This window comes from Bubalus bubalis, chromosome 12 (genome assembly GCF_019923935.1).
Source record: "Bubalus bubalis isolate 160015118507 breed Murrah chromosome 12, NDDB_SH_1, whole genome shotgun sequence".
Taxonomy (NCBI): Eukaryota; Metazoa; Chordata; class Mammalia; order Artiodactyla; family Bovidae; genus Bubalus; species Bubalus bubalis.
In genome coordinates, this window is record NC_059168.1 from 104,728,679 (window position 1) to 104,751,525 (window position 22,847).

Here is a 22,847-nt window from a genome sequence, read left to right on the forward strand (position 1 = left end):
ACGAGGAGTGTGTGTTCTGCATGGGAGTCCTTCTGGTGGCTGAGGGTCTGCAGGAAGATCCCGCCTGTCACAGATGATGCCAGGTTACTCTCCTGGCTCACAGAATAAGATTCAGAGAGGTCTTTCTGGCTGGGGACTGTCTTCTGGGATTCTGTGAGAGTGAAGGTGGATTTCTGCACTTGGGTTCACAACATTGGCAGGTGTGGGACGGCACGAGGTGGGCGTGGGGTCCATGTGGAGAGGACACGGTACTCGGGCAGCCTGCTAGCAGCCATGGTGTGAGGTGGATGTGGGGTTTCCACGTGGAGGGGACACGGAACTCAGGCAGCCCGCTAGCAGCCATGGTGTGAGGTGGATGTGGGGTTTCCACGTGGAGGGGACACGGAACTCAGGCAGCCCGCTAGCAGCCATGGTGTGAGGTGTGGGGTGTCCACGTGGAGGGGACACGGGACTCAGGCAGCCCGCTAGCAGCCATGGTGTGATGTGGCATCACAGTGACACCTTGGAAATGGAGGACGGGATGACGAAAGAGCTGAACTAAGACCTGGAGTCTGAGCCGGAGCTGGTGCCTGGGGTGGAGCGTCTCATCCAGGCAGAGGTGAGGTGCTGGCAGAGTGAGAACCACGCATAGGACTTTCACCATGAATCTTCACCATCCACCTCCTCCACCAGGGCCTGGGCCTGAGGCCGCCACCTCCGAGATGGCTTCCTTGACTTCCCCAGGCAGAGTTATTCACGTAGTCACCTGGGCATCTCCTGAGGAATCAATGAGAGCTTGAGATTTGAGGTCAAAGACACGATTTACTCATCTTTGTGTCCATAGGCTCATTATAGACTTGCTAAAAATCCTAGTTGAAAGGGTGAAAGAATGAATAATCAGAAGACTGCCTTCAAAGGGAGACAGTGTTGAGCCTTTGACAGAGACCCAGAACTGATGGTGATGGTGGTGATGTTAACAATGGGAATGGGGGTGATTGTGGTAACAGGCGATGAGGAGAGCAGTGATGGTGACGGTGGTGAGCATGTTGGGGATGAGGATGGTGGTGGTGGTGATGGTGGTGATGGTGATGGTGGTGGTGGTGATGGTGGTAGTGAGGGTGATGGTGGTGATGGTGATGGTGATGGTGGTGGTGAGGGTGGTGGTGGTGATGGTGGTGGTGAGGGTGGTGGTGGTGGTGGTGATGGTGGTGGTGATGGTGGTGATGGTGGTGGTGATGGTGATGGTGGTGATGGTGGTGGTGATGGTGGTGGTGAGGGTGGTGGTGGTGGTGGTGATGGTGGTGGTGATGGTGGTGATGGTGGTGGTGATGGTGGTGATGGTGATGGTGGTGGTGGTGATGGTGATGGTGGTGGTGATGGTGGTGGTGATGGTGGTGATGGTGATGGTGGTGATGGTGATGGTGGTGGTGATGGTGGTGGTGGTGATGGTGGTGATGGTGATGGTGGTGATGGTGGTGGTGATGGTGGTGGTGATGGTTGTGGTGGTGATGGTGGTGGTGGTGGTGGTGATGGTGGTGGTGATGGTGATGGTGGTGATGGTGGTGGTGATGGTGATGGTGGTGGTGATGGTGGTGATGGTGATGGTGGTGGTGGTGATGGTGGTGATGGTGGTAGTGAGGGTGGTGGTGGTGGTGATGGTGGTGATGGTGGTGGTGATGGTGGTGGTGGTGGTGGTGATGGTGGTGGTGATGGTGGTGATGGTGATGGTGGTGGTGGTGATGGTGATGGTGGTGGTGATGGTGGTGTGATGGTGGTGATGGTGGTGGTGGTGGTGGTGGTGATGGTGGTGATGGTGGTGGTGATGATGGTGATGGTGGTGGTGATGGTGGTGGTGATGGTGGTGATGGTGATGGTGGTGGTGGTGTTGGTGGTGGTGATGGTGGTGATGGTGATGGTGGTGGTGGTGATGATGGTGATGGTGGTGGTGATGGTGTGGTGGTGATGGTGGTGGTGGTGTTGGTGGTGGTGATGGTGGTGATGGTGATGGTGGTGGTGGTGATGATGGTGATGGTGGTGGTGATGGTGGTGGTGATGGTGGTGATGGTGGTAGTGAGGGTGATGGTGGTGATGGTGATGGCGGTGATGGTGGTGATGGTGGTGATGGTGGTGATGGTGATGGTGATGGTGGTGATGGTGGTAGTGAGGGTGATGGTGGTGATGGTGGTGGTGGTGGTCATGGTGATGGTGGTGGTGATGGTGGTGGTGGTGGTGATGTTGATGATGGTGGTGGTGGTGGTGATGGTGGTGGTGATGGTGGTGGTGGTGATGGTGATGATGGTGGTGGTGGTGGTGATGGTGGTGGTGATGGTGGTGGTGGTGATGGTGATGATGGTGGTGGTCATGGTGATGGTGGTGGTGATGATGGTGATGGTGGTGATGGTGGTGGTGATGGTGGTGGTGGTCATGGTGATGGTGGTGGTGATGATGGTGATGATGGTGGTGGTGGTGGTGATGGTGGTGGTGGTGATGCTGGTGGTGGTGATGGTGATGGTTGATGGTGGTGGTGGATGGTGGTCGTGTTGATGGTGATGTAGCAGTGGTGTCTGATGGAGGAGGTGACAGTCATGCTTGTCTAGGCCTCATCAGGGGCCAGTCCTGCCGGGCGTCCTGCATGTTCCATCGCTCTCAGTCAGCAGGACACTAATGTGAAGTGGACCTTATTACTCACTTTGCAGATGCACCTGTGGAGATTCAGTGACGTGCTTAAGGGCACCCAGCTGGCGGGGAGGGGACTCCTGCACCCAGGCCACCTGTGGTCACTGCCTCACCCCTCCGTGCCTGGTGCCCAGGCTCGTGCTGCTTCCTCTGTGGAGCTTGTCATGACACATGTGTCCCCGCCGTGTGGTCAGCCCAGCACCCACAGGCTTGCTGCCCTGAGGGTCCATGGAAGGGAAGGATGGGCTGGCTTTCCTCGCATGCCAGCCAGGCTGGGCTGCTCACCTACTGTAGCTGGCGGGGAGAGGACGTGAGCCCCTGCCTTACAGAGTCGGGTGTGCCCGTGAGCCAGCCTGGCCCCTGCCTTGGTTCTGCTGCCCTGCCCCTGGTCTGGAGTTCACAGAGCTGACCCTTCAGTCACTGCAGCCAGTTTCAGGTTCGAGGAGACTGGGTCCTGACCGTTCCCGCCGCCCCTGCCCCAGCCCCTCTGTGGAGACTCAGGTGAGGCACCCAGACCTGCATCAGCATAGGTGTGAGGAGGCCCAGGGGTGGGGGCACAGGCGAGAACTGGACTGGAGCCAGGGTGGCCATGCGGTGGGGGGAGGGTCACAGGCATGGACCAGCAAGGGCCCTGGGGGGCAGCAGGAATCCAACCCCATGGAAATATTTCTTCACCACTCACTCACCTGAATGAGTGAGTGGTGAAGAAATTTCAGTCTCTCACTCCAAGGATGCTGCGAATACCATGGAAAGAATTATTGAGAGCCCCTCTGGCTTGGGGCCCTTCCTTCTCCATTGTGTGGCCCAGGATGCAGGGTGTAAAGTGTGACTTGCTGGGGCTAGGAGAGCTTGAGCAGGAGGAGGGCACTCGGGAGGCCTTTCTTGTGGGAAGTCTCCCAGGACGTCAAGGGGGTGACTCGCCGAAGCCCCCTGCCTGCCCTGTGTCCCCTGGGCCAGTCCCATCTGTCACACAAAGTAGGCTCCCCTGAGAAGGAACACTCTGCGGGGTGGGCAGGGACCCCATGCACACGTGCGTGCCTGCCGCACCTCTCTCGCTCGGAAGTGGGCTCGGACTGGGCTGCCCTCACTTGGGCCAGACATGGCCGGAACTGCCGGCCGGTGCTTCTCCCTTGCTATCGCTCTGTGGGCAGCTCAGCCCTCCTGCAGCCTCGGACAGGAGGCGTCCGTCCATCCTCTCAAGTGATCCCATGTCTCCATTTATGCGTGGGAAGCGCTCCGGCTAAAATCAGCTGCAAGAGCCACAGGAGAAGCCAAGTGCATGGCCGGAGCCCTGGGGCCCGTCTTCTTTGGCCGAGGAGGGCTCGTGGTGCCCGGCGGTCCCCGGTGGGGGGCGGGGCACGGCTTTAATTGAAGGAGGGGGTGCAGGATGAGATGGCAGGGAGGGAGGGAGGTAGCTGGGAACGAGCAGGGACATGTGGAGCGGGGCCTCCCCTGTCTCGGCCAAGATGCCTCCCGACGCCAGTGCCCTCGGGGTTGTAGAGCTCTCCAGCGGAAACTCTGCAATTTCCTCAGCTCACAGCAGGGGCGCAGCTTGGATCAAATCTCATTATGGGAAAAGGCAGAACTGATCCCCTCAGCAAAAATGCCCGGCTCAGCCAAGGACGCTCACGTCTGTGTGTGCCGGTGGCCCGGCCTGCCCGCGGCCGGGAGATGGACGGGCAACAGCCACCCTGGGCATTGGGGCTGTGCGGGGCCTGGGATGGCCACGATGGCTGCCGGGCCTCTGCAGAGCTTCACTGACCTGGTGGGGCAGAAACATGGTGCGTGAAAGGAGAAAGCCCTGCACGTCGTCAGCGCGAGGGAGGCTGTGAGGGCCGCGGCTCCCTGTCTCTCTGGGCAGGCGATGTGCCCAGCGCGGGGCGCGGCATTTCCAGCTAGACAGGGAAGTTAAAGGGCGTGGTCTGGCATCGGAGATGTGGACACTGGCATCACCCACGTCCGTGAGGTGGGCGGGGCGGGCACCTGCCCCGTGGAGGGCTGCCTGGAAGGGGCGGCAGTGCTGTTTACAGGAGCTGGAAACCCAGGTTGGCACAGGCGTGGGACTCGCCACTTGGCCCCAAGGAGGCCAGGCTGCTCTGAATGGGCGCCGCCGGGCAGTGGCTCAGGAGCTCCTACTAGTGCCCTTGGGGGAGTGACCGCCCCCGAGCCTCAGTGGGTGCGCCTGTGACATGGGGCTGGAAGAGAAAGGAGAGCCAGCTCCCTCAGAGGGAGGCCGTTGGACTGGGCTGGGGACGGGAGGGGCAGCGGCTCCCGGTGGGCACTGGGAGGGAATCCACCACCTCTGGGCCTGGGCGGCTGGTCCGGACGGGGTCGGGGGGGTCCATGCTGCAGCCTGGGCTGGGCTGTTGCTGATAGAGGAGATGGAGTCGCAGCCCCGCGCCCCCGACGGCCCCCGGAGGTCAGCCGCCTGCTCTGGGCTGGGCCGCACTGACCTCATGGGTCCTGAGGTCTGTGGGAATGAGGGGGCCCTGTCAGGGGGTGCAGTGGGGCCCGTGCCCCTGTGGGTCCCAGGGAAAATGCTGCCCTCAGGGGCTCACAGGCCGAAGGGGGAGCAGGTGGGCGGGATTCGGTCAGTAGCTCACTGTGCAGGGCGCTCACCGTTGCTCTGGGCTCTGCAGGATGGCTGCGGGGAGCTGGGGTGGGGGGAAGTGCAGGGACGGGGTAGTGAGTGTGAGGAAGCGAACCCCACCCCCGTCACTGCAGGGACCTCAGTGGGGCAGAGGTGGCCCAGCGGGGCCCCCTGGTGAGTGCTCGCGGCATCGTGGACGAGGGGGTCAAGGGCCAGACAGTGCCCGAGTCACCAGGCAAGGAGGTCTGCGGCACAACCTTCCTGGTTTGATCCCCCAGCCTCCATTTCCCCATCGGTAATCAGGGCTGTGGTGAGATTCAGGAGAGACATGTCTGGGGTGGGGGGCGCCCAGCCGTGGCCAGGCACAGGGTGGACCCCGTCACGGGGCCAGCGGTCCCCGGATTTGGGGGTCTTGGGCTGATCCACTGCGGAGGCCAGGGGACCCACCCCCACTGACATCAGATTCCATCTGTGAAATGAGACAGGTTTACTGCATCGGGGACTTTGACTTTCTCAGAAAACCCCGTAAACTCTTTCTCAACTCACATCTTTGGGGGCAGCCCAATGTTGAAACCTGCTGAAGACCCCGGGCCCCTCCGTGGAGAGGCCAAGAGGGGCAGGGGGCGCTGGAGGCAGCCCAATGTTGAAACCTGCTGAAGACCCCGGGCCCCTCCGTGGAGAGGCCAAGAGGGGCAGGGGGCGCTGGAGGCCAGTGGAGGGGGCTGTCCTGCTGACACTCTCAAGGCCCCGAGGGGCTGCGGCCCCTGGCATCTCCCACCAGAGCTGCCGTGAAGACCCCAAGGGGCGGATGGTGGACCCCTGCCCTCTGAGGGACACACCCACAGAACAAGCCAGTGTGAAAACCCATCCAAGGACTTGGCGAGGGAAATGATCTTTCAACACGTATGGGCATTTGCAGGGGAAGGTGGGTGCCGGAAATGAAGGGGACTTCATGCTGGGGCGTGGAGGGCCTCGACTGGTCACATGGTCACTGCCGCCACCCGGGGAGGGAGTGGGTAAGGTGGGGACAGGCCCGCCCGAGGGCCGGGTCAGCAGGAGCATCCCAGGACCTGGGGTGCGCAGAGGCGTCTCTGTTGGGCTGGGCCTGTGTTTGGGTGTGGATGGCTGAGCGCCTAGCCTCCTCACCCCCTGGTGCGGGGCTGCAAGCCCAGGTGCTGGGCCAGGCGCCTTGGGACACAGAGACGCTCCGGCTACATCCACAGCCCTGGGACCAGGGCTTTCCAGGGAGACAGGAACTGTGACGAGTGGACCGGTTGCTCTGTCAAGGGGTGCACCCCCTGCCTGGGGTCACAGCTGACCCCACAAAGGCCTTGAGCCTCTTTTTCTCCCGTAGCTTCATTTGGAGAGCGTATATTCCTAGGTGACACTGGTGGTAGAGGACATGCCTTCCAAAGCGGGAGACGTGAGAGAGTCGGGTTCCTTCCCTGGGTGGGGAAGATGCCCTGGAGGAGGGCATGGCAACCGACTCCAGAATTCTTGTCTAGACAGGGAAGCTGGGGGGGGCTACAGTCCGTAGGGTCACAAAGAGTCAGACACGACTGAAGTGACTTAGCGCACGTGCATTCAGATGTCAAGCTGCCAGTCGCAGGGAGAAAATATTTTCTTTGAATTAGATGAGATTTGAAATAGAAGTCATATAGTTTAATAAAAACATGTGGCTTCGACTCACTGCTCTGTCATATGGTTCTCGTCTGCTGGAGAGTTTAAAGTGAGGGCCGGGAGCCTCTGACACCCAAACGGAGAGGGTGGGGGAGAGGAGGGTGGGCGGGGTGGGCGGCTCTGCTGAGGGAGACGAGGGAGAGTGGGCTTGCAGAGGGCAGGCTCTGGCCCAGGTGCTGGGTGGGTTGTGCTGAGCCGTGGGCGTGTGGGGCCCCTCGCCGGCTCTGCCCCCACGATGCTCCCGCTGTTACGGGCCCGGGGCTGGGACAGCAGCAGGCAGCTCACCCCGCACGCCCGCCCTCCGCAGTGGCAGGAAAGCAGAGCGGGTGTTTGGGTGGGTGGACGGATAGATGAGTGGATGGGTGGGTGGATGGGTGGGTGGTTTGGTGGGTTGATGGGTGGTTGGATGGGTGGTGGTTGGGTGGGTGGATGGGTGTTTGGGTTGATGGATGGGTGGGTGTTTGGGCGGATGGATGGATAGATGAGTGGATGGGTGGGTGGATGGGTGGGTTGATGGGTGGTTGGATGGGTGGGTGGTTGGGTGGGTGGATGGGTGTTTGGGTGGATGGATGGATAGATGAGTGGATGGGTGTTTGGCTGGGTTGGTGGGTGGGTGGGTAGATGGGTGGATGGCTGGCTTGGGTGAGGCAGCTCCCCCACAGGAGGTCTGGCCCTGAGGACCAGCTCTCAGGTGTCAGGCAGCTCTCCTGGGTGCCCAGCGGGCTCCCTCTGTGCTGCCTGCTCAGAACCTCTCTCCTCTCCCAGGGTGACATCCAGCAGCTGCTCCTCGTCTCGGACCACCGGGCGGCTTACGATTACTGCGAGCATTACAGCCCCGACTGCGACACGGCCGTGCCCGACAAACCCCAGTCTCAGGACCCCAACCCAGACGAATACGTGAGTCCCCGTGGGGGCTGTGGCCGGGCCTTGGTAGGGAGGGTGGGGGGACACAGAGGCCACGGGACCCCCGTTTCAAGTAAACCCACTGGGTGAGACGACAATCTGTCCTGGGGACAAAGTGGATCCCTGACTCGCTTTACGAAGCGCTCTGTGCTCCAAAGCAACTGAGTCACGGAGGGTTGGTCAAGAGCATTTCACACGAGTTTCTGGGTCAGGAGAGCCAGAGCCGGGCTCGGCACCTGGGCGGGCGCTGAGCGAGCGGGGACGCTGCAGGTGCCCTCGGGGACCGTCTGGAGCTTGCGGGACAGGAGGAGCTCAGCGCTGTCCCAGCACAGCGATGGGTGCTCTGACCCTCGGAACAGCAGGGACTGCGAGGGCCAGCCTGTCCCGAGAGCTCCCGGGTCGCGTCTGATGCTGCCATCTGCCGACCGGGACTGGGTGTCCGGGGCCAGCCCGGACATCCACCCTCCCCCACAGTCCAGCAGCACCCAGCTGACTTGACTGTCGGTTCTTTGCACCATTTTCAAATCCTCTGTCCTCCCTGCTCAGGTTTGACTCCTGTTTCCTTTGAGTAAAATTCGGGCCTGCTGTTTCCTTCTCCACTGGGCGCCCCATCTTTCGCGAGCAGTCAGGAGACGAGGGGGCGCTCCGTGAAGCTCCCGGGTCCTGGCTCAGACGTGTCTTGGATTCAGTCACTAAGCCGTGTCTGAATCTTTTCCACTTTCTGGACGAGAGCCTGCCAGGTTTCTCTGACCCTGAGGTTTTCCCAGGCGAGAACACTGGAGCAGGTTGCCGTTTCCTCCTCAGGGGATCTCCCCACATCCCGAGAAGGGGGTGGACAGTGCTCCCCTCTGGGTCCCTGCAGCCAAGGCCTCCCGGCCACCCCCAGGCTCCCCTCCATGCAGAGGGCAGTACCCTCTGTGTCGTCCTCCGGGAAGTCCCTCCCGTGTGGTCTGGGCCTTCCGTGGAGGTCAGGGGGCCCCGGGCGGCAGCGGCATTGCCAGCAGAGCTGGGGTCCCGGCCCTCGGGCGCTCAATGTCAGAACATTTGGACCTTTCAGAGGGCATGGAGGCCTGTTTCCTTCCCAGGACTCCCCGAGGGGCTGACTCTGCTCCCCGGGAGCTGGGGCACGTCTGTCAGGCCCACACGGTTGGCGCCTAGGGCAGGGCCCAGCTTGTGGGGTCCACTCTTACTGGCTGAGCCCGCAGGGGAGACACAGGCTGGCGTCGCGGTGGGGCGGGGGCTCCGGCCCTCCTCATGCGACCCTGTTTGCTTCAGTACCCAGACGGAGACAACGAAGGAGACACCTATTACTACGAGTACCCCTACTACGAGGACACGGACGACACGGGCAAAGACCCCGTCTCCACCAAGACGCCCGTGGAGGCTGCTCGAGAGACCACGGAGGTGGCCGAGGTCCGGTCCCTGGGGGCCGTGGTGCAGGGTGGAGGGTGGTCCCGGGGGCCAGGGTGCGGGGTGGGGGGGTGGTCCCCGGGGGCCGTGGTGTGGGGTGGGGGGTGTCCCTGCAGGCCGTGGGGCAGGGTTGGGGAGTGGTCCCTGGGGGCCATGGTGCAGGGTGGAGGGTGTCCCTGGGGGCCATGGGGCAGGGTGGAGGGGGTGGCCGAGGTCTGGCCCCTGGGTCGGGGGAGGGGGATAAGGAAGCCTTGGCGAGAATGGGGGCCGTGTGGTGACGTGTGGAGACCAGGCGTGGTGTGGGTAGGAGCTCGGCAGAAAAATGAGGGACCAGGGACCATATGCACTTTGTCCATGGGGAGTGTGGGGCAGAGGGCTTCCCACGGTGTGGGGGACGCGGGAGGACGTGGATATGATGGAACACGGCCCCCTCCCCACAGAGAGCCCGGGACACTGGCCTGTGTGGCTCTCAGAGTCTGGAAGCTTCTCTTCCTCTTATTTTTGGCTGCCACATGGCTTGCAGGATCTTAGTTCCCCTACCAGGGGTTGAACCCAGGCCCTCGGCAGTAAGAGTGTGGAGGCTTAACCACTGGACCGCCAGGGGATGCCCTGTTATCTTACTATTTAAGAAACCGAGAGAGTTCACCCTGTCCGGATGTGTGACCCCAGGTTCAGTCATGCACAGCACGGCCCGGGGCTGGGCTGCATCCCCGGGCTCGAGGGGCCCCTCGCCCCAGTCCACAGGGTCCAGCTGGCCGATGGGTCTGCCTCCCTCTCCAGCCTCGGAGGAAACCCCAGACCTGGTCCCGCCGCACTGGCCACCCCCCTGACCCTGTGTGTCTGTGCCCGGCTCTCAGGAGCTGACCCAGCCCCCAACGGAAACCCCTTCGGCGCCCAGCACCACCGAGGGCCCCGGGAAGGAGGAGGACCCTGGCATCGGCGACTACGACTACGTGCCCAGTGAAGACTACTACACGCCCCCGCCTTACGAGGACTTTGGCTATGGCGAAGGCATTGAGAACCCGGATGAGAACCCCGACCAGCCCCCGGACCAGGGCGCCCGGGCCGAGGTTCCCACCAGCACGGTCCTCACCTCCAACGGCTCCAACGTAATTGCTTCCCTGCGGGCGGGCTGGGCCCAGGGGCGGGGGCTGGACCCCTGGGCTCCTCCTCCTCTGCCCCTCACTGTGCAGTCCCGGGGCGGCGGCCCTGTCCCCTCCCCGCCACACCTGGTGCTTGGCAGCCGGGCGTGTTAGATGCTCCAGGGGCCCCACGAGTTTAGAATCACCGACTGGCTGGGTGGATCTCAGTCTTGTCAGCATTTGATCGGCAGAACGGGTAGGATGAACCCCGGCCTCCAGGTCTCGCAGGGTTCAGGTGGCGATGGCTGAGGTCACACATGTTTGCAGCTGTGCTCTTGTCTGTGGCCTGGGAGGGGGACAGGCCCATGAGCTGGGGGTAGGACAGGCAGACGAGACACGACCCGACCTGAAATCTCCGCTGGTGACTGACCTTGGACGGTGATGTCCTCATCTTGAACGAAGCCAGTGGCCTCACTTACAGCCTGGCGCCCGTGAGGCCCCCCCCGGGGTCGTGGCCTTGTTTCCAGGTGGAAGAGGGCTTTGGTGTGGCCAGGGCACGTAGCGGATGCTTGGAAATAGCCACTGTGTGATGCTGAGTTCTGGATGGCCAGAGGGCACACACGGGGCTGTGGTGGGCTCAGACCCCTCTGCCAGCAGGCATGGGGTTACGGACATGTTACCCCAAGGCCCTGGGCCTGAGGCGGAGCCCCTGGTGGCTGGGGCTCCCCAAGTGCACGGGACAGTCTGGGGTGGCATGGCTGTCCCTGTGCAGCTCTGGTTTGTCACGGGGTCGTAGGGGTTGGGGGCGAGTTTCCCCTATGAGAAGGAGACAGTGCCTCCCAGGAAGAGAGCCCCCAGGCTCCCCACGTCCTGTGACTGGGGAGGCCACAGCCCTTTGAGCCTCCTGGCCGGGGGCCTGTGTCTCCTACCCATTACCTGGCGTCCTTCTGGTGAAACCCTCTGCCCTCCCCCCAGCCGGCCCCGCCTCCGGAGGAGGGGATAGATGACCTGGAGGGAGAGTTCACGGAAGAAACCATCAAGAACCTGGACGAGAGCTACTATGACCCGTATTATGACCCCACCATCTCCCCATCGGAGATCGGGCCAGGCATGCCTGCCAACCAGGACACCATCTATGAGGGGGTGAGTGGCCGCGGAGGGCACCTCCCTGGGCCTCGGGTGGGGACCCCCTGCCTCGTCAGCCATACGGATCTGGTGTAACCTGAGCCTTTTCCCTCCTCCTCCTCCCCTCTCTCTGCATCTCATGAACCCCAGATGGGAGGGCCTCGGGGCGAGAAAGGTCAAAAAGGAGAACCTGCCATCATTGAACCGGTAAGACACTTTCTTATTCTCTCTCTGGAACTGGCAGGGTCAGGGGTCAGGGGCCGCATCCTGGGGGCTTGTGGCGGGTTAGGTAGGATGGGGACCCTACTCTGCTCCCAGGGGACCCCTGAACCTCTGTGCTCCGGGCCACCGTGAGGAGCCACGTGACCTCGCGGATGCCGCGTGCTGCTTTGAAAAATCCCTGGGCAGGAGAAGGGTCTGGATCTCGACTGGGGAGGGGTGTCTGCCAAGGTTCAAATGCGTCAGGACCCTTGGTGCCGCACGCCCAGGATCCAGGCGCATCCATGCCTCCAGTCCCACTTGGGAAGGAGACTCGGCTCTGGGAGGGAGGGAGCCCCCCCCAGGGAGGGCAGAGGGCGTTAGCAGGCTGCGTGGGGACCTGGAGCTGCTGGTCCCTGCCGGGGAGGACCTGTTCTCCCTGCAGCTGGTGAAACAGGTGAGCTTGGTTTTCAGCCCCCTCTAGGGGATTTAATAAAACAGCTCCACGCCCAAACTCGCATTGAATGAAACTGCCCTGTGCTCGGCGACAGGGCCGGGGACAAGTTGAACAAAATGACCGTTGATGATGCCTTAACCTTGGGAATAAGCTCCGCATGCCCCTTGTGGGTTTGTGGGTGTTCGTGGGGTCCCACATCCTCTGCCCTCAGGTAGCCGCAAATGGTTGGGAGCACCAGGGCCCAGCCCGTGGCCTGAGGCCCCGGCCCTGACCCAGGGCGGGCAAGGAGCCACGCGATCAGCCGGAGGAGGATGGCTGCCCTGCAGCCGCATGTGGGGGGCACGGCCTCGGGGGCCGGGAGGCTGCTCTGGGCATGGGAGCGGGGAGGGCCTGGCTGCCAGGGTCCAGTCCTGACACGCCCCCCAAAAGCAGGAGGGTCACCAGCCTGGGGCCCGGGGCTCGGGCTTCCTCTGCTGCCAGCACCCAGGTCCTGGCGGCTGATCCCAGGGCGTGACTCCAGTGCAGGCTGCAGGGCCCCCCTGACCCCGGGGCCCCCGGCATGAGGCCTGAGCCGGCCCCCATCCTTCCGTGGGACTGGGAAGCCTGACCCCGGGGCCCCCGGCATGAGGCCTGAGCCGGCCCCCATCCTTCCGTGGGACTGGGAAGGTTCTTTTGGAGCGTCACCCCCTCAGAGGCACCGGGAGCCAGTGGCCAGGGCGTCAGGACGAGGGACTGGGTGACGGTCGTGCTCTGCGCTTGCCCCACCCCCTGGCCTGTCCCAGCTCCCGCGGGGCTGCAGCCACTGGGCACACACAGCCTGTTCTCAGGCTCAGGACACCCCCTTTCCAGTGCTCCCCGAGGATGCAAGGGAGACAGGGCTTGTCTGGGGTGAGGCATGGGGGTGCAGGGGAAGGGGGCAGGGCACCAGGGTAGGGGCCCAAGGCCAGGTCGCCCCTTGCTCAGCGACATGAAGCATCCTGACACCAGGATGTCTGACTCTGGGAGGGCCTGCCTGGCATCTCGGTCCGGACGAGCATCCTGTTTGCCCATCCTCCAGCCTGGGCTGCCCCTGTTCGAGGGCCGTAGCGTCCAGATCTGGATGGAGGCTGGTGAGGGGGGCGCGGGGTGTCCAGGCTCCACTGCAGAGGGCGGGTGGAGATGCAGGCTGAGAACAGAGAAGCAGTCCAACACAGCATGTCTGCAAGACGTCTGGTCCAGCCTTGTCCAGGGGGCCATCTGGATGCACTCTGGCCCCATCATTCCCTCCAGCCCAGCCCCTAACCTGTTCAGAGTACGTCCCTCTGGGGACACCATGTAAACAGTTGGAACATCTCAACCTGGAGCATCGCCGGCTGTCCTCAAGTCTTAGCTTCCCATAAACAGAGGGCCGAGCCCTGGGAGACGGCGGAGGTGGTCTTGACACATCCCGGCCTGTGGAGGTCAGGGGGCTGCTTGCTGTCCCCGACCTGCCCCAGTGACCCCCCTCCAAGGCATGTGACTTGCTGTCCACGGAGATTCCCTGTCTCCCTTGGAATCAGCTCCTCCCTCTCCATCCATCCATCTCAAGGGTGTTTCCCGCCAGAGCTGATTCCCACTGAGATCCGGTACCCGCTGTCATGGGTCAGCATCGCCAGTGGCTCCTTGAAAGGACAGGACCTCCCCCCAGGGTTGGGGGGACTCAGGTCAATGAGACCTGGTGCTCCAGGCTGCGCTGGGGCCTCAGGGACCCGGCGTCTCCCCATCCAGTAGCCCGAGTCACCTGGTGAAGGCCCATCGCAGGCATGTCCAGCCTCCTCCATGGTTTAAGGAAGCTTTTCTGGGCCCTGCTGCTTAGCAGATGGACAGCCCGCCCTGAAGAGTTGCGTGGAGCTCGGCTAAGGCTGAGACCCCCTCCCTGGCGGGTGTGGACTGGGGCCTGTGCAGAAAGACCCCCTCTTTGTGCCTCGGGAGCGCTCCTCGGTGGGGTGGTGGCCGCGGGTCCCTCCCCGCTCCTGGGAAAGTGCAGGTGCTCCTCCGCCGGGCCCACCCATCCCGCGGCCCCCAGCCCTCCCCGGGCCGCGACCCTCCTGTGAGGGCCCGCCCGCCGGGCCGGCTCCCTGAGAACAGAGGCGGTGTGTCCGCGGTATGGCAGCCAGGGCTGTCTCCCTCAGTCCCAGCTCAGTTCTGAGCCTGCTCCGCTGCCGTGGTCAGAGGAGCCAGGGAAGCCGAGAGTGAGGAGGCGGCCGGAGGAACTCTGTGCGCGCCTCTGTGCACACAGCTCTGAGCGCACATCTGTGTAAACACAGGGTGTGTCCTCCCGGTGTCCGGGGGCCCGGTGGGGAGGACGAGGGGCTTGGTCTGCAGGGGCCTGGTGTCCAACAGCGAGGCTGAGGGCTGGAGGCTGCGTGGACCTGGGCTCAGCCGGGGGCGGGGCCCAGCACGGCCTGTCTGAGCTGTCGGCCCCAAGGGGCCTCAGCTTGTGACCCCCTTCCTCTTGTCCCCCCTGAACCCCTGGGCTGCCATCTCACCGTCACTGGGCCCTCGGCCTGGGGTCACTGCCCCCTGGGCTGCCATCACCGAGGCCTGCCTGGGTGCTGCCCCCTGGGACAGGAGGCCAGCAGTGGGGCCAGGGGCTGGCCCCCTCTCTGTCTTCTGGCTGGAGGTGCTCAGAGCTTGGTCACTGCGGCCCCTGCCACAGCACCACGGCAGAGGCTGCTGCTTCAGACCTGTGCCCAGGCAGGGGGTGCGGACCCAGAGGCCTGGTCCTCGGTCCTGTGGGCCACCCAGCCTGGAAGCCGTCCTCGGGGCTGGGGTTGGGGGGGCCGGGTCCATGTTTCGGGATGGGGAAGGCCATCCTAGGGGCTCAGACACTCTCCTTGTCTCTTCCAGGGGATGCTCCTGGAGGGGCCGCCTGGCCCTGAAGGCCCCGCGGTGAGTGTCCTGTTTTATTTCCTGTGACTTGTATGGGGGTCCTCGGGGGTGCAGGGAGGCCCCTTAATGCTCCTGGATGGAAATCAGGAGCGGACGCCCTGGGGTGGGCACCCGCCCGGCTCCCCACACCACCCCTGCCCTCTCCTGGCAGGCGGGCACTGCCCTGTGACTGCATCTTTAACTGCCTGATTTCGTGTTTAATTCTAGGGTCTCCCAGGACCTCCAGGAACGATGGGTCCCACAGGCCAAGTGGGTGACCCTGGAGAAAGGGTAAGCACAGCCCCTGGGATCCCGGGCTCTGTGGCCTCACCCGGGCGTCCCCCCCGCGTGGGGCCGACCGTGTCCTCACACGCGCGGGTGACCACAACACACTGACGTCCTTCCCCAAACTGCCCCGACCCGGACACCTCTCACGCCAGCCCTTACCTCGCCGCTCTCTTCTGACGTTTAGGGGTGGACCGTTGCCTGGCCCTGAGCTGGGGACAGCAACACCTGCAAGGAGCTGGGCCGTGAACCCTGGGGGCTCCAGGGGAGGGCGGTGCACGGCGCTGGCCCCGCGGCCGTGCGTTTGTGGGGCTCACACTCGGGTGCCTGGGGCTCCCGGGCCCGCGGTGTCCTGCCCCTCACTCCAGCTTCCCTGTTAGAAATCAAGCGACAGATGCTGGAGAACTTGCTCTGGGTCAAAGGGACCGTCCCCGGCCGCCCTGGGTGGCTGCAGGGGAGACGCAGGCTGAGCCCTGGACGCTGAGATTTCGCTCTGACACCTCGTGGGGGTTTGGGGGTACTGCAGCCCTGTGGCTTCTCGTCCACCTTGACTTTTTCTTTCTTGTTTTTCCTGCTGGTCTAATGAACGCGGATGTGAGTGCTGCCAGACTCAGCGCTAATAACTGGGTGTGGCTGTAGATTAGAGGCCCTGGGAGCGTGTCTGCACCTAAGAAACGCCTGGCACACGGCCCGGGGCAGAGCAAGGACCTCACGGTTTTGGGGAGGACGTAGCTGGGGTCTGCTTCCAAAGGGGTGTCTGGCTGTCGGGCACCATGGCTTTGAGGCGATGCTCCGGGTGGCGTGAGGTGCCGCACGCAGACGGAGCAGGGGGCCGCGTGGCCTGAGAGGGCAGCCGGGTCACACTGGGCACCAGACGGGACTCTTGCCGTGTTGCTTCCCTGAGCCCGTGGCTTGGGGGCCAGAGTAGGGGCCCTGGCTCTGTGGTGGCTTGAGTCGCGCCTGGCCTTCCCATGCGTCCATGCAGCTTCCTGCTGGGCTACAGCTGAGTGAGACAGGCAAGTGAGGGGCCCGTCCTCCCCGCCCAGGACCCGGGATTGCCATCTCTGACCCAGCTCGCTCCACAGGTCTGTGTGAGATGGGGTGACAGCCGTGTCCCCTCACAGAGCATCCTCGGATGGACTCAAGGGTGGGCTAGGTTCAGACGTCAGCGAGAGCAGACGTCTCTCTTGGACGTGGGATGGGATGCCGTCCACCGGGGCCACGGATAGCACAGACCACGTCTCCCGTCAGCCTCGGCGTTGCTTCGAGTGCCCGCCTGTCCACCTGGCACATTCCCCAAGTGTCTACGGCGCTGGGCCCTGGTCTGGCGCTGAGGATCTAAATGCTGCTGAAACACCTGGGGAGCGGAGGCCCCTGACCGTGGAAGCTGGGCCTTTTAGAGCTGAGCTCTCTGGAGTTCGAGGCAGGGTCCAGGAGACGGGGACCAGGGTGGTGTAGGCAGAACGATCAGCTGCTCTACAGCTTGCTGTTCTTGGAGTTGGAAGGGAAGCCGGCAGCGCCCTGGCCCTCCCGGGCCCCTTCCCAGGGCTGATTCCAGGAGCTGAGCACTGCCCACCCTCGGGGCCAGTTCTCTTCCAAGGATCGTCCCTGCTTACAGCTCAGCATCCTCTCAAGCCCAGATCTCCTGGTTGTCAGCTCGTTAGCTGTGAAAGAAGCTGGATGCAGAGTCAGGACCCTGCGCTGCCTCCCGCCAGCAGAGCGACCTCAGGATCCCCGTGGAGGAGAGGGAAAGCTTCACCCTCTTAGGCTCTGTCCGTGGGACTGCAAACTAAACTAAGACCTTAAGAGGAGAAAAGATAAACCATCTCATTAATATTTCTAATTTCACATGTACAGAGGGTTTCATACAGAAGTGAAAACCTGATAAGTGGTTAGACTTGGGAACTTATACACCATTTTAACAAAAACCACTAAACTGTGGAGAAGTGATTGCAAAATGCATGTGGGAGGGGCAGAAACTCACAGCAGGTGAGGGGGCTTCAGGAAGGTCTGCTTATGCAGACTCACCTGAGGGCCCGCGGTCCGTCTCGAGTGATAGGGGTTGCCCTGCTTCCTGTCATCCCGGTTCGGGGGGTGCTGGAGAATTCCCACCACCTCGCAAAGGGAAGCGTGTGTCCTGCTTTTAGGCTGACCGGGGGAGGGCAGGGCCCTCCCCCGCATCTGTGAGTTCTCAGCTGAAGTGGCATGTTTGGCCTGGCCTGTTCTGATCGCCATCATCTGCTTGGCCTCACGTGCCCGTCTGTACCTGAGAGCTGCTCGCCGGGGAATCTGGAAGATCCCCGCCCACCGCCCCTGCCTGCCCCAATCCTGGGATTCTGCAGCTCTTCTTTTTTAAAAAATGATGTTACTTATTTGTTTACATATTTTTGGCTGTGCAGGCGTTTCTCAGTTGTGGAGAGCAGAGTCTCCTCTCTAGCTGTGACAGGCTTCTCTGTTGCAGAATGTGGGCTCTGGGCATGCTGGCTAGATTTATGCTCAGGTCTGAGGACTGGACACAGCCCGGGTCCCTGCCACGTGGCCAAGATGCAGCGTCCACTGAGGCCTGTAGGAAGCTTCCAGCTCTGCAAAGGCCGTGGCAAGTGACCACAGCTACCCACAGGGCAGGGTGTTGTACTGTCTCCCGCCTCTTGGGGGCTGGGTGTGGGGCTTGGCCCCCCGGTGTCCCTGTGTGCCCGGGACGTCTTTCATGGAGCCATCCTACCCGGGACACCTGGTTAGTCACCTGCTCTGCATAGCCGGGTGTCTCTGTGAGGTCCCGGCCACAAGCCGTGGTGATGCGGGCCTTCCCTGGGGGAGGTGGGGCTGTCCTCTCTGTGAGCTGCTCACCCCCCTGCCACGCTGTCATGAGGCTTCACTAGCATGGAGCTGGGGCCACCTGAGTCTCCTTGTTCACCCTGAACCTCCTGGAAGCTGGAAGGACCCTTTTTCATATTAGGGAGCATGCGGGGTGGGGGTCATCCCGAGAGGTGCGGGCTGGAAGCAGAAACCCCCAGTGTCTCCCTCCAGGCCTGTCTGGCCTCCTGGGCTCAGAAAATGTCAGTGAGCTTGTCTGGGACTTCCCAGGCCTCTCCTGCTACAGGGCGTGACCAAGGCAGTCCTTGGGGGAGGGGTGCGGCTTCCCCCCAGGCTCTGGCCCCGGCCGCAGGGGTAGCCAGTGTTCAGATCTAGATTGGGAAGTGACCACTGCGAACGCCTCTGGCCTCCCCCAAACTGTGACTGCGCAGGAGCAGACCTGAGCGGACCACCCCGACGCTGAGGGTCTGAGGGCTGATGCGGCCCCTCTGCTTTTCCTGGCCTCTCTGAAGCGGGAAAGCAGAAGTATCCCAGCGTAAAGACTCGCTTGGTCTCTGGCGCTCCCTGCCCAGCCCGCTGCCTCTCTTTGTTGTGGGCTGTGGCCGGGCTCCGCAGCCGGACATGAGCCCCGACCCGCCTGCTGCTGAGTCGCGGGCTCTGGATCAGCGGGGCTGGAGCCGGCAGCCGCTTTCACAGTGTCTGAGCTCTCTGTTCCCTCTTGTCTGCACCAGCGCAACGCCAGGACGGCCTCTGGAGAGCCCTCTGTTGACCGGGCCCTTGTGTCTGTGCCTGGTCCGCGTGCGGCCTGCCCCGCAGCACCAGCGCTTCACAGCGTCTGCCTGGCCGGCTCAGGGCAGCGATCAAAAGACACACAGACGCCTGCGGCTCTTCTTGCGTCGCCCTGAGCCTGGCGGCTGGGCCGAGCCCTGCGTCCGCCACAGGCCGGGGACAGAGCGGCCCTGTCCCCAGCTCGAGTCCAGTGGAGGGCGGCGGGGCGGCTGGGATGCAGACCCCTATTTTGGCTTGGGGGGCAGAGTCTTTGAGATCAGACCCCATGGCCTGGCAGAGTTTGGCGGACAGCTTTTTCGATCAGCGCTGAATACAGAGAGTACAGGCGCGGCGTTGCATGGGACTCGCATCAGATTTTAAGGTGTCAGGAGGATCCCTTAAAACAGGGGGGTTTCTCCCATAGGCAAGCCTTCCCTCTCTTGCAGGGTTTCCAGACTTTTGTCTGTCTACCAGCGTGCTCTTGGGAATGGTTTTCCGTGTAGTTGATAACGTCAGCACAAGGGCAAAGACGCTTTGGGGCCCCAAGGTTGAATTTTCACCCCCACGGCTTAGAAAGCGCAGGACAGGGGTCTTAGTGGGTGAGGGGCTGCCCCAGTGTGCTTCCTGGTTTCCAGCACACACACACACACACACACACACACACGTGTGAGCCCGCGCGACATGGGCGTGGACACTAAATGGACGGCCTCTCGTCCCTGGGACACACGACTCTAAGCTCTGAGTCGGGGGTTTGCGTTGGGATCGACTCAGAGGCAGAAAGCTCAGCGGTGAGCAGCTGTCAGGGTAGAATTTCCGAGAGGAAGTCTGGCTGGCAAAGCACATCCTGGGTTTTTCTTTAAAAGTAAATTTTATCCTCTGGGAATTTTTTTTTTTTTTTTTTTTTGAAAATGGCAAGCAAGGACCATTTAGCTGTGCCTATGAGCAATAAAAAGTCGGGGTGGGGGTATCGCAGAGACCCTCTGACCCAGCAGTTCTGCTTCTGAGCACCCGCCTAAGAAAGACGGTTAGAATCTCCCCTGGCGGTCCAGTGGCTGGGGCTCTACGCTCTCACTTCTGGGGCTCAGGTTCCATCCCTGGATGGGAAACTAAGATTCCATGTGCCGCGTGGCTCAGCCAAAAAAAAAGAGGAAAGAAAGATGCCTGAAGCTTCATCACAGCAGCCTGTGCCCTAATGAAAACTGGACCCAAACACGCGTCAGGAGGACGGAGTCAATCAGTGAGGAGCCTGTGAGGGCGGGGACCTCCCACGCCATTGGAAGGAGTGAGGCAGAGCTCGCAAATAGGCCTCCACGTGCGGCAGAGGGAAGGCGCAGACTGCCGGACACGCTTGCAAGACCATCTCCTTAAAGGGGAGCCGCCCCCCGCCACTCGGCCCGTGGACTCACAGGCGTGATTCGTGTCGCGTGTTCGGTGCATGTGCTTCCGGCCTCCCTGGGCACCACAGGCTTTTATCCTCGGCTACTCCTGGAGAATCAAGAGGGAGCCTTCACGTTCCGCTTTGCAGGCATCTGTTTTCTGCCGCATTTCACATGAGGAGGGATCGGCCCTGGAGTAAAACGACCGCGAAGGAGAAGACGGGCGGGTGCGGGTCCGGCCCGGGCCGGGCGTGGCCTTCTCAGCCCATCTGGGGTGAATCCCCCATGCTTGGTCCTCTGGGCCGGGGCTCGGGAGTCAGTTGCGTCTGCCCCAGGAGCGCCGTGCTGCAGCCGTGAGTGCCTGCTGCGTGCAGGGCTCCACCCGCACCCCCGCCGTGGGCCGGTGGCCGTCCCTTTCACTGAGCGGGGTGAGCTGCACTCGTCTGCGCGCGAACCTCGCCCAGGGCAAGCTGCTTGGGCGTCTGTCTGCCTCCGTGAAAAGCTGAGCGATAAAAACCACTTTTTTTGACAAGAAGCCTTATTATTCACGTTGCAGTGGTCTTTGCAGGTGGTGCTGGTGGTAAAGAACCCATCGGCCAACGCAGGAGACATCAGAGACGAGAGTTTGATCCCTGGGTCAGGAAGCTCCCCTGGAGGAGGAAATGGACCCTCCTCCAGTACTCTTGCCTGGGGAATCCCACGGACAGAGGGGCCTGGTGGGCTACATACACTCCATGGGGTCGCAAAGAGTCAGACACGACTGAAGTGACGAGGCATGCGTGCATCCGTGCTGCATTCACCTCAGCCTGACCTGGGCCAGAATCAGTCAGAGGCTCTGCCGGGGGCTGGGGGTGTCGGGGACCAGCGCTGAGCGCTGAGGTGGTGTCTGTGCAGAGGTGGGGCCTCGAAGTGCTCAGGAGGCCTCGTGTCCCTGTCCGTCCCCCCGGTGCCAGCCCCTTGCATCCATCCAAACGAGCGGACGCGGCCCGTGCAGCATCTGCTCCCCTGGCAGAGCCGAGGGGCCTGGGGATGAGCTGCCTCTCGGCCGTCAGCACCGGGGGGGGGCCTGGGGATGAGCTGGCCTCTCGGCTGTCAGCACCGGGGGGACATTCGGCAGGGATGCTCCTGGGGCTGTGGGAGCCCCGATGCCTCGCCCCTGCCTGCCTCCCGCAGGGTGGCCTCTGCCGCTCTGGATCGCAGACTCCAGGCTTTCTGCCTCTCCCCTCGGCTCTGCTCGGGTCCGGGGTCTCCTCAGCCTCAGCCCGCAGTGAAGCCCCCTCCTCCGGGCTCAGGATCTGCCCGGCCCGCGCCCGGGTCCTGCGTTGCTCTGTGCTTGCAGTGTGCTTCCCGTGGGCCCTGACTCCGCCCCCTCATGTCGCCCCGGTCCAGCTCCCTCCCGGGCCCTGACCCACTCTCCTGCCCTCTGTCCGCAGGGTCCCCCTGGACGCCCAGGCCTTCCTGGCGCTGACGGGCTGCCCGGCCCTCCTGGAACCATGCTTATGCTGCCTGTGAGTGTACCTGCGGGGGTGGCGTTGGGGTGGGCGGGCTCGGGGCTCAGAGTGGGGGGGGTCCCTGGGCTGCTTCCAGGGGTCGATCCCCTGACCACAGATGGGCTCCAGCCTAGGCCAGCCGTCCTGTGGAGATAGCTCCTGGGAGTGTCTTGCTGGCCCGGCAGGGTGGACACCAAGGTCGGGGTCTCCACCTCTGACGGCGTCCAGGGAGGGAGCAGAGCCCAGCTCTGCAAGAAGCTGTGTGGCGTCCACCTCCATCACCGCACACCTGCCTTCTCCCTTGGACCCCTGAGCCACCCACTCCCTCCTTGAATGTGACCTGCTCCTGACCCTAGGGGTCTGCAGAGGACCCAAGCCACCTCCCTCTTGGGGAGCCCAGGCCGGGGGGGCTAGTGTGGAGGGCTGGTCTGGACTGACTTCCGTTTCTCCGTGAGCTCGTGTGCCCCTCTGCATGGCCGTTGGCACGGGGCGAGCCCAGGCCAGGAGAGCGAGTGTGGAGGGCTGGTCTGGACCGACGTCCGTTTCTCCCTGAGCCCGTGTGCCCCGCTGCATGGGCGTTGGCACGGGGCTCTGGGGTCTCAGGGAGATGCCATGGATGCTGGGGTAGGGGAGAATCCCCAGGGCTGGAATTGTCAGGCAGGGACGGGCAGCACTGTGCGGGCAGTCGGGTGGCGTAATAAGCAGGGGAGGCCCGGGACCGGAAGCTGCCGGCCAGCCCCCCTGAGGCTCTGCTGTCACCCGAGAGGCCACTGGACACCCTCAGCCCTGGGTCAGAGGGGACGCCCACGTCCGTGCACCCCCGGTGACCCCAGTCTTACATCTGCAGTTCCGGTTTGGAGGGGGCGGCGACGCGGGCTCCAAAGGACCCATGGTCTCCGCGCAGGAGTCCCAAGCTCAAGCCATCCTGCAACAGGCCCGGGTGAGTGGCGCTGGGGCATGGGGGGTGGCTCGGAGCCCAGCTTGTAAGGTTGCTGACTTGGGGTGCTCACCTGGGACTCAGGAGCCCGTGGGGGTATCCAGTCATCCCTGTGCATTTGGGGGCCCTGGTGAGCACCAGGAGAGGTGGGGGAGGCTTCTCAGGGGTCCCTTGTCCACACCAAGGGT

At 63.0% G+C, this 22,847-nt stretch overlaps 1 protein-coding gene across 2 annotated transcripts in view; it reads left to right on the forward strand.

Moving 5' to 3' along the window:
- The window catches only part of COL5A1 (collagen type V alpha 1 chain), a 147,408-nt gene that overhangs the window by 51,101 nt on the left and 73,460 nt on the right, over window positions 1-22,847 (forward strand). For both annotated transcript variants that reach the window (XM_044926538.1, XM_025262242.2), the window contains exons 5-13: window positions 7,691-7,822; window positions 9,104-9,241; window positions 10,096-10,347; window positions 11,296-11,463; window positions 11,596-11,652; window positions 14,969-15,010; window positions 15,218-15,280; window positions 21,666-21,740; window positions 22,570-22,662. In XM_044926538.1, the coding sequence (XP_044782473.1) occupies window positions 7,691-7,822; window positions 9,104-9,241; window positions 10,096-10,347; window positions 11,296-11,463; window positions 11,596-11,652; window positions 14,969-15,010; window positions 15,218-15,280; window positions 21,666-21,740; window positions 22,570-22,662 (1,020 nt within the window). The remainder of the gene's footprint in view (window positions 1-7,690; window positions 7,823-9,103; window positions 9,242-10,095; window positions 10,348-11,295; window positions 11,464-11,595; window positions 11,653-14,968; window positions 15,011-15,217; window positions 15,281-21,665; window positions 21,741-22,569; window positions 22,663-22,847) is intronic.